Source organism: Leptonychotes weddellii, chromosome 6 (assembly GCF_054177405.1).
Source record: "Leptonychotes weddellii isolate Sample4059 chromosome 6, ASM5417740v2, whole genome shotgun sequence".
In the NCBI taxonomy this organism is placed as follows: Eukaryota; Metazoa; Chordata; class Mammalia; order Carnivora; family Phocidae; genus Leptonychotes; species Leptonychotes weddellii.
Window position 1 is genome coordinate 94,467,536 of NC_138374.1, and position 11,045 is coordinate 94,478,580.

Here is an 11,045-nt window from a genome sequence, read left to right on the forward strand (position 1 = left end):
ATTAGGGGTTCTGACCAATACTGGTTAAACCCGAAGAAATTCACTCTCCTTAATGACTGCCTCTTTCAATCTAAGTCATTTTGACATTAGTGAGCTGAGGACAATCGATCTTTATGGCTAGTGACACTACTGATCAGCTCTGAACAGACGGAAAGGGGGCTCCCAGCTGGGCTTTCACACCTTTCCCAATCTCTCCTGGGATCTGCCCCGCATGTCTTCAGTTATCCCACAGGGTGTCAGGAAATTCTTAAATTAGCCTCAGAGTTTGTGTCTTGATATTTTTGAAAACCAACTTTCATTTAAATACACAACAGCTCATTTTAAGAAGAAGTAATTTGCGGGGGTCAGGGGAGCAGGTAAGGAGAGGCAGACCATTAAATGGAACCTCAGGGCAGGCAGCTCCCAGAAGGCATGGAAGAGGCGCAGCGTGGGCTCTGAGCCTCACGGAAGCACCACGTGGGCCCACAACAGACACAAGGGTGGTTTCCCCTCCCCCTCCTTCTGCTACTTTCTCGTTTTCAAATTCTTTCCCCAAATGTTCGCTTCCTATTTTACAATTCAATTTTTCCAAAAGCTTTTTTGGTGAAGAGATCCTAAGAAGATTGGTGTTTCCAAATGGCCTGAGGTACTTAGCAGAAAACAAAGCCTCTTACCACATTTATTGGAAGAAGACCTCATCAAGAATAAGGTACACCCATCCCTGTGGTGTCAGCTGTCCGTTTTCTCACCACCCCACCACTCTCCTTTCTGGGAATTTATCACTCCTGGAGCAGGAGGAGTAGAGAACAGAGTTTAGCACTAAGAAACATAGAGGACTTCGCCCCACAGACCAGAGCCTGTAGGCAGCGACTGGAGCTTATTTCAACCTGCACCGGGCACTCTACTCACACTCTCTGTTCTCTTCTCCTAATGGATTCACTTAGATGTGAGGGTAATATGTTGTGCTTTTTTTTAACATTTTTTATTGTGGTAAAATATATGTAACACAAAAAATGACCGCTTTAGGGGCGCCTGGGTGGCTCAGTTGGTTAAGCACGTGCCGTCGGCTCAGGCCATGATCCTGGGGTCCTAGGATCAAGGCCCACGTCGGGCTCCCTGCTCAGCAGAGTCTGCTTCACCCTCTCCCTCTGCCTCTCTCCCTAGCTTGTACTCTCTCTCTCTCTCTCAAATAAATAAAATCTTTTTTTTTATGACCATTTTAACCATTTTTAAATGGACAGTTCAGTGACATTAAGTATATTCCATGGTCATGCAACCATCACCACCATCCACCTCAAAAACTTTTTCATTGGGGAGCCTGGTGGCTCAGTCGTTAAGCGTCTGCCTTCGGCTCAGGTCACGATCCCAGGGTCCTGGGATCGAGCCCCGCATCGGGCTCCCTGCTCCGTGGGAAGCCTGCTTTTCCCTCTCCCACTTCCCCTGCTTGTATTCCCTCTCTCGCTGTCTGTCAAATAAATAAATAAATAATCTTTAAAAAAAAAAACAAAACAACTTTTTCATCTTCCCAAACTAAAACTCTGTTCTCACTAAACAATAACTCCCCATTGTGTCCTCCCCCAGTCCCTGGCAACCACCATTCTACTTTCTATCTCTATGAATTTGACCCCTCTCAGTAGCTCCTGTAAGTGGAATCATAGCACCTTTGTCTTTTTGTGATTGGCTTATGTCACTTTGCATAGTGTCTTCAAGGTTCATCCATGTTGTAGCATGTGTCGGAACATCCTTCCTTTTTTTTTTTTTTTTTAAAGATTTTATTTATTTATTTGACAGAGAGAGAACGCACACAAGCAGGGGGAGCTGCAGGCAGAGGGAGAGGGAGAAGCAGGCTCCCCGCCAAGCAGGGAGCCGGATGCGGGGCTCGATCCCAGGACCCTGGGATCATGACCTGAGCCGAAGGCAGCCGCTTAACTGACTGAGCCACCCAGGCGCCCGGAACATCCTTCCTTTTTAAGACCGGATAATATTCCATTGTTTGGATATACCACATTCTGTATACCTATTCATCTGTTGAAGGACATTTGGGTGGTTACCAAGGTAACGTAGTCTTAACTTATTCCCACAATTTAGACTTGCAGATAATTTAAAATCAATTCCATTTATTGAGTATTTAATAAGGGCAACTCACTTTGCTAGGTATTGTGGGAGGTACAAAGGTGAATCAGACATCGTACCTGCTCTCGAGGAACTTACGCTATACTGGGAAAGGAGGAAAGAAAGAAGTAAAAGTGACTAGCATTTGCTAATAGCTTACCATGCACCAGGTACTTTCCCCAATCACTGCACATATTGCTCATGGCAACATTATGAGGAAGATATTGTAATATCCACTTTACAGGGAGAAAAGGAAGTCTCAAGGACCTTCAGTAAGCACCTCCAAAGTGAGGTGAGACTGGGATTCAAACCCACATCATAGATGCAGAATCTTGTGTTCATTCTAGGGACCAGCTGCTCCCTTTGGTGCAAGGCAGAATGTGACAAATCCTGGGGGAAAAGCTATAGGAAGGTGGAAGGGAAGAAATGACCGCCCTCCTCAGGCCACAAGCTCATGGCAGAGGTCAGTCTTGGAGGTCAGGAAGGCTTATGTTTGACAGAGATAAGGGAGTAGAGGTAATTGTTTGCGCAGAGCAAAGGCGGGTTGGCCGAAAATGTAAGTGCGTACAGAGGGGCTCCGGCGTGTAACCTAAGGTTGCAAAGCAGAGTGGGGCAAAAACAAGGACATAAAGAAATGCCAGCTCAATGAGTCTGAACTCCACCAAGTAGACAACGGGCAGCCGTTGTGGGTTTTGAGTCAAACACAGTTACAGCTGTGCTTTGGGAAGGTCACCATGGGAACAGTGCATCACAAGGATGGAGGAGTGGGGGTAGTTTAAAGGTGGGAAAGCCAGTTGGGAAATTACTGGAATTAGCAGATGAGACATAATTAGGCAGAATGGAAAAGAGGATATGGAGGTCAGAGATATCTTAGAGTGGGGATGACAGAACCTGGCCACTAGTGTATTATGAACAGGATGACCATACATCCCGCTTTGCCTGGGACACCTGCCTTCCTGGTTTAACTACTAATAGCATCCTTTCACTCTCAAAGACGTCCAAGTTAGGGCAATAAAGTATATGTCACACTAATTATGAGGAATAAGAAAACAGAATCAAAGGTGACTCTTTTAAAAGACTTTGAACCTAGGGGCACCTGGGTGGCTCAGTTGGTTAAGCGTCTGCCTTCGGCTCAGGTCATGATCTCAGAGTCCTGGGATCGAGTCCCGCATCGGGCTCCCTGCTCCGCGGGAAGCCTGCTTCTCCCTCTCCCACTCCCCCTACTTGTGTTCCCTCTCTCAAGTGTCTCTCTCTGTCAAATAAATAAATAAAATCTTAAAAAATAAAAATAAAAGACTTTGAACCTGGATTAATAAGGAAAGTGGTAACACCTTTAGAAACACAGGAGGGAAATGAGGTTTTTGGAAAGATGATGAGTTTGGATTTGGACAAGCTGAGTTGGCTGCTGAGGTGAGGATTTATTTAAGGGAGATAAGCACCTTGCCCGTGGATTTGCGCTGTATCACATGAAGGAAGGCATCATTGACCTAAAAAATTTCAAAAAGAAAAAATGTGGTCACACTTGTGTATTTCAACAAACAGTTGTTGGTAGTTGGAGTCTTAAAATAGCTAAAATATTAAGATGTGTCTCCAATGAACTATACGCAACTAACTCTGCCATACTAACTAAATAATTAATCACCACAAACTCATAGGAAAAAAAAAATTTAAGAATAATCCAACCTTGGAATTTTTCTAAGGTATAGTTTTCAATGTTGTCAGATAAATGACAGCAGGGAAGAAGTCCTCAGGCCTGTCCATGCTCTATCATAATATTTCTGTGTGTTCTAGTTTTTGAAGAAATATACCCACTGCCAGAAGAATCAATAGTTTAATATTTTACAATTTTTATCTTTTTATTAAAATTGTCCTGCTTCCAGGGCCCCTGGGTGGCTCAGTTGGTTAAGCGACTGCCTTCGGCTCAGGTCATGATCCCGGAGTCCCGCAATCGAGTCCCGCATCGGGCTCCCTGCTCAGCAGGGAGTCTGCTTCTCCCTCTGACCCTCCCCCCCTCTCATGTGCTCTCTCTCTCTCTCAAATAAATAAATAAAATCTTTTAAAAAAAAATTGTCCTGTTTCCAGCATAACCGAAATTGCAGTCTATCTCAAATCCTATTTTTTAGAAGTATAAGGTTATAAAACATAAATTAAGAAGCAGCCACAGTAATCAAGACAGTGTGATACCAGCAAAAAAATAGATAAACAGATCAACGGAACAGATTAGAGCCCCAAAATAGACCCACACAAGTAGAGGCAGCTGATCCTTAACAAAGGAGCAAAGGGAATTCAATGGAGAAAGGATAGTCTTTTTAAGAAATGGTGCTAGAATGACTGGACATCCACATGCAAAAGAAATGAATCAACACACTGTTCCTATATCTTTCACAAAAGTTAACTCAAAATCAATCTGACACCTATATGTAAAAGGCAAAACTATAAAACTTTCAGAAGAAAACAGGAAAAAAAAAATCCACATCACCTTGGATCTGGCAGTGAGCACCAAAGCATGATCCATAAAAGAAAAAACTGCTGGGGCGCCTGGGTGGCTCAGTTGGTTAAGCGACTGCCTTCGGCTCAGGTCATGATCCTGGAGTCCCTGGATCGAGTCCCGCATCGGGCTCCCTGCTCAGCAGGGAGTCTGCTTCTCCCTCTGACCCTTCCCCCTCTCATGTGCTCTCTCTCATTCTCTCTCTCTCAAATAAATAAATAAAAAATCTTTAAAAAAAAAAAAGAAAAAACTGCTAAGTTGGACATCATAAAATTATAAATCTCTGCTCTGCCAAAAACACTCAGGAGAATGAAAAGACAAGCCACAGCCTGGGAAAAAATCTTTGTAAGATGCATGTCTCATAAAGAACTTGTATATAGGGGCACGTGGGTGGCTTAGTCGTTAAGCGTCTGCCTTTGGCTCGGGTCATGGTCTCAGGGTCCTGCGATCGAGCCCTTCATCGGGCTCCCGGCTCGACGGGAAGCCTGCTTCTCCCTCTCCCACTCCCCCTGCTTGTGTTCCCTCTCTCACTGTGTCTCTCTCTGTCAAATAAATAAATAAAATCTTAAAAAAAAAACTTGTATCTAAAATATACAAAGAATTCTTAAAATTCAACAATAAGGGGCGCCTGGGTGGCTCAGTCGATTACGCAGCTGCCTTCAGCTCAGGTCATGATCCCGGGGTCCTGGGATCGAGCCCCATGTCGGGCTCCGTGCTCAGTGGGGAGCCTGCTTCTCCCTCTCCCTCTGCCTGTTGCTCTGGCTACTTGTGCTCTCTCTCTCTCTGTCAAATAAATAAAATCTTAAAAAACAAAAAAAACTCAACAATAAGATCGGGTGCCTGACTAGCTCAGTCAGTGGAGTGTGCAACTCTTGACCTCGGGGTTGTAAGTTCAAGCCCCACGTTGGGTGTGGAGATGACTTAAAAATAAAATCTTTATTTAAAAAAAAACTCAACAGTAAGAAAACAAACAACCCAATTAAAAAAGCAGCAAAAAATCTGAACAGACACCTCATCCATAAAGACAGACAGATGGCAAAAAAAGCACACGAAAAGATGTTCAACGTCATTAAAGCAACGCACACAAAAACAAGATAACACCACACATCTCTCAGAATAGCTAACTGCTCCCTACCCCAACCCCTGACAGCCACTGATCTTCTTACTATCTCTATAGTTGTGGCTTTTCCAGAATGTCATATAGTTGGAATCATATAGTATGTATCCTTTTCCGACTGGCTTTTTTACTTAACAGTCTGCACTCAAGACAACTTAACATTGTAAAAATATCAATAGCAATACTTACCCAAATTAATCTAAAAAGTCAATGCAATTCCATTCCAAATTTCAGCCAGATATTTTTTAGGGACTAAACAAATCTATTCCAAAATTTACTAAAAGTGCCTGGGTGGCTCAGTCAGTTAAGCATCTGCCTTCGGCCCAGGTCATGATCCCAGGGTCCCGGGATCAAGCCCTGCATCCCACTCGTGTTCTCTCTCTCGCTCTCTCTCTCTCTCAAATAAATAAAATCTTAAAAAAAAAAAAAAACCCACAAAATTTACCTAAAAGGATAAAGACTCACAAAGAGCTAAATCAAATTTTAAAAACTAAGATGGAAGAGTGACACTTCCAGATATTAAAACATACTTCAAAGCTATAAAGATAAAAACAGTATGATACTATTATAGGAACAGGAATCTGAACCAAAGGAATAGAAGAGAAAGCAGAGTGTATCTGGGAACTTGAAATAAGATGAAGGGAGCACCACAAATCAATGGAGAAACAATGAACTATTTGGTCCGGGAAAACTGGCTCACTACAAGGGGAAAAATAAAAATTGGTTACCTGATTTATACCCAATACAGAGGTGACTTAAGATGGATTAAATCCTTAAGTGTGAAATAAAAGTATAAAGTTAGTACAGAGGGGCACCTGGGTGGCTCAGTCAGTTAAGCAGCCGACTCTGGACTTCAGCTCAAGTCATGATCAGGGTCCTGGAATCAAGCCCTGCATCAGGGTTCATGCTCAGTTGAGAGTCTGCTTGAGATTCTCTCTCTCCCTCTCCTTCTGCCCCTGCCCCTGCTCACACACACACACTCTCTCTCTCTCTCAAATAAATAAATCTTAAAAAGAAAAGTTTGTAGAGAAAAATAGAGAAGATCATTGTGGCCCAGATATGACAAAAGACTTTTTAAACATGTCCCAAATAGCACTAACCCATAAGGCAATTTGCCTGATTATATTAAATCGAGACAAAGGTGATAGAGAAATGACAAATTTGGAAGGACAGACCTTTGCAAAGTCTCAAACTAACATCTAGAACCTTGCTACTCACAGGGTGGTTCAAGGACCATAGGCTTCTGCATCATCTGGGAGCTTATTAGAAATGCACAATCTTGAGCCCCCTCCCACCTTTACTGAATCATAATCTGCATCTTAACAAGATCCCCAGGTGATTCATATGCACATTAAAATTTGTGAACTACAGATCACACAAGGAACTTCTGCAAATTGGTAAGAAAGAGGCAGGAAGCCCTGTAGAAAACTGCATGAAGGGCTGAAATTGCTAAACCCGAATGTTTACCGAAACTATAAAGAGATGCTTACACTGATTAGAAATCAGGGAAATGCAAATTAAAATAATAAGATGCCACTTCATGCCTATCGGTTTGGCAAAAATCAGAAAGTAGGACAATGCTACATAGCAACAGGGTGGCGAATAAAGAATTCGCATGCACTGCAGGGAGGGGCATAAACTGGTCAAGTCATCCTGGAGAGCAGTTTGCTGACAAATTAAGTATGCATATATCCTGTGACCCAACAACCCTACTCCCAGGAAAATACTCCCAAAGCAACTTTGTGTAAGTCCCGACTGTGAGACTGTGGATGACAGTGCTGATTATGGTGGCAGGGAATCAGGTCAACCCCAGAGTGCATCACTAGGAAGCAGATGTGTAAAATATGGCAGGTGCACACCACGGTGTCGTCTGCAGCAGTGGGAAGCAATGAACTGGAAACAGCACCAGCAACATAGGTGGATCTTAAAAAGACGACACTGAGTGAAAAATGAAGAAACAGAACAAGGTCTACAGCACAACGCTATGCTGTTATTTATTTGTGTGACTTGAAAATAAATGAGCGCACAAAAATATATATGTTTTCAAAGGAAATATAAATCCAAGGACATGTACCAAACACACTACAGAGTGTGTCTGAGGAGAGGAAAACAAGTGGAGGACAGTAGTGGGCAGTGAGGATAAAGGGAGTAACTAATAAAGACATCCAGAAATACACAGACGTAAAAACAAAAGATGGTCCAACCGTGCAAATGTGCTTTGAAATGAGGAATATGAATAACCAACCCTTCCCACTTGAAATCCTTCCTCAAAAGCATAGAAAAATAAATAAATAAAAATAAGCAGAGAAACCAACCAATCAATCAAACAAACCAATTCTCTGCAGCACAAAATCTCTGGTTTCAAAAACATCTGTCTTAATAAAGTATATTTCAATATTAAAAAAAAAAACAAAACATCCGTCCTGTGGGTCTTTGTGCCTTACGGAGACCTTTCCAATCCATGCAAATTTAGACATACTCAAAGGAGGTGGAAGAGGTCTAAGACACGTGTTTTGAAACATGCACCCCTGCCCTGCCGATCACGATCACCTGGAGGCACAGCTCAGGTGACTCACAGCTGTATCTCTCCCTCTCAGTTAGAAGCCGCGTGTTCCCAGAGATCTGTCACAGCCCAACGACAGAAAATACTCGGGAAAGCCAGCACAATTCGAGATAGTGATACTTCTTTTACCTGGCATCCTGGAGAAATAAGGAATCTCCTAACAAGTAAATCTTAACATAAAAAGAACATTGTCCCTTTAAATGCTAGAACTTCTTTTTAATCATTTTGCATATAAATATTTATAAAAATGGAGCACACATTTACCTCACTTCTCTGAAAGATAATCTTGGTGGGAAGCATACACTTTTTGTTCCATGATTTGGGAACCTCATGACTTTGAAGATCTGTGATTTTCCCTTCTGTTTTTCAGATGTTCTGTTACTTCTATGTCCAGTTGCCACTTCTGCTGTGATTGTAGATGCTTCTAAAATTAACCCAACTCTGTCCCCTTTCTACCCTGTGGTTTCCATCGGGGCTAGGAAAACAGACAAACGGTGGCCTTAAGAACTGGATGCTTAATAAGTGTGATAAGGCTCTGAGTGAGAAACTAAGAAGGAAAGTGCAGGGCATTAGACCAGAGTCTTCTGATAGCTAATTCAGATGCCTGGGGACATTTTCCTCCTTCTGCATTCTACCAGCTGTGGAAAGGGAAGGTGCTCCATACTGCTCCCCAGACAGATCCACAGGCTGTCCCAGAACCCTCCCTCGCAGTGGGTGAAGCCATAATTCAATTTGTCTCTGGAGATACGCAACCCGGAATGTGGGGGCAGGGTGAGGATATTGCTTTTGTTTTAGGTTCCGCTGCTGGAATTTTTAATTAGGTTATCAAGCAGGAATAATCAGAGTAAGCTATAGCTCCCTAAATATATCATGCTGATTCATGCCTCCTTAGAAACCATCCTTTCCCGCTATAATAACCCTGTCCTGAGAGCTTCCCGACAAAACAAAGAAATTTCTTAAGTCTTAGTTTTTATTGACTGGCATACAGAATACCCCATGAAAGTTGATGAATAAAATGAACTCATGAATGAATGAATATACCCGGGACTGAGTGGGATTGTTTTTAAAAGGTAAAAAATGTTTAGTTAGTGATACACAGTCCCAGTGGAATTATATTTATTATGTCATTGCTCTAATACAAGTTGATCTGAATCTTCTTTTAAAAGTCAGTCAACGCATTTTACCCAAAAAGAGATACAGATGACAAATAAGCATATGAAAAGATACTCAAGATCATTATTCAATAGAGAAATGCAAATTAAACCCACAATTAGATACCACCAGATACCTACTAGAATGGCTAACATGAAGGAAAATGACCTGACAGTATGAAGTTCTGGCAGGTGCCCAACAACTAGACTCTCATAAATTGTCGGTGGGAATGCGAAATAATACCACCACTCTGATAAGCAGTTGGTAGTTTATTAAAAGTTAACTGTATATAAAAAAAAAAAAAGTTAACTGTATAGTAGCAAATCAGTACAAACAAAATCCCGAAGTGCACAGATAATGCATACTGGAACATCAGTGTCTCACCTAGAATACACCAAAAAATAGAAAACCCAACATGCTATGTATGGGCTTTGGTAGGAATGCAATAATAGTTGCCGTGTCTTCAAAACCTGGGCGGTAGAGACAGGAAGGCAAAGAGAAAGAGCAGTGGACACAGTCAAGCGTGCCTCTTCCTGAGGAGCATCGATAACTGGCATTTGTAGGATTCTGCATAGATTTCTTTTAAACTGACATTGTTATCTAATGATGTTAACTAGGCACCATTGGAGACCGGGGGGAATAAACCTGCTCTGTAAATAAAGCCAACTAAATGTCTGCGCAAATTTATAAAAGTTAAACATATATATGCTTAGCACATGACACAGAAATCCCAGTCCTAAATTAAAAAAAAATAAAAGTCTATACAAAACTTGTATGTGAATGTTTATAGAAGGCTTATTCATAATCACCAAAAACTAAAAATAATCAAACAACTATTAATTGATAAATGAAAAAATAAGTTGTGGAACATCCACACAATGAAACACTCTTCAGCAGTAAAAAAAAAAAAGAATAAATTACTGACGTATGCAAAACTGTGGGTGGGGCACCTGGATGGCCCAGTCGGTGAGGTATCTGCCTTCAGCTCAGGTCATGATCCTGGGGTCCAGGGATTGAGTCCCATGTGGGGCTCCCTGCTCAGAGGGAGTCTGTTTGTCCCTCCCTCTGCCTCTCCATCCCTCATGCTTGCTCTCTAATAAATAAAATCTTGAAAAAAAAAAAAATCCATGGGTGAGGCTCAGAAGTATTACACAAGGTCTGAAAGAAGCCAGACTGAAAAGACTACCTCCTGGGTATGACTCCATTTATATGACATTCTGGAAAAGGCAAAACTATGAGGAGAGAAAACAGACCAGTGGTTGCCAGGGGCTGTGGGGTAGGAGAAGGGGATTGATGACAAAGGGGCACAAGGGCACTTTTCAGAGTGATGAACCATTTTATATCTTGATTGCAGTGGGGTGGTTACATGACTATGTGTTTGTCAAAGCTCAGAGTGAGTTTTACTAAATGTAGATGACAGGTCAATAAACCTAACTTAGGGCGCCTGGGTGGCTCAGTTGGTTAAGCGACTGCCTTCGGCTCAGGTCATGATCCTGGAGTCCCTGGATCGAGTCCCACATCGGGCTCCCTGCTCGGCAGGGAGCCTGCTTCTCCCTCTGACCCTCCCCCCTCTCATGTGCTCTCTGTCTCTCTCATTCTCTCTGTCTCAGATAAATAAATAAAATCTAAAAAAA

At 42.3% G+C, this 11,045-nt stretch overlaps 1 protein-coding gene across 11 annotated transcripts in view; it reads right to left on the reverse strand.

Annotated features, from left to right (window-relative positions):
* The window catches only part of LOC102732905 (protein Cryzl2-like), a 42,678-nt gene that overhangs the window by 12,434 nt on the left and 19,199 nt on the right, over positions 1-11,045 (reverse strand). For 5 of the 11 annotated variants that reach the window (XM_081824659.1, XM_081824662.1, XM_081824661.1 and 2 more), the window contains exon 9: positions 3,531-3,578. The exons of 3 other annotated variants lie outside the window; for them this stretch is intronic. In XM_081824659.1, the coding sequence (XP_081680785.1) occupies positions 3,531-3,578 (48 nt within the window). Of the gene's footprint in view, positions 1-2,076; positions 3,178-3,395; positions 3,579-9,665; positions 10,846-11,045 lie in introns of those variants that run through there. 3 more of the 11 variants (XR_014146437.1, XR_014146435.1, XR_014146436.1) reach the window with 3 other exon arrangements.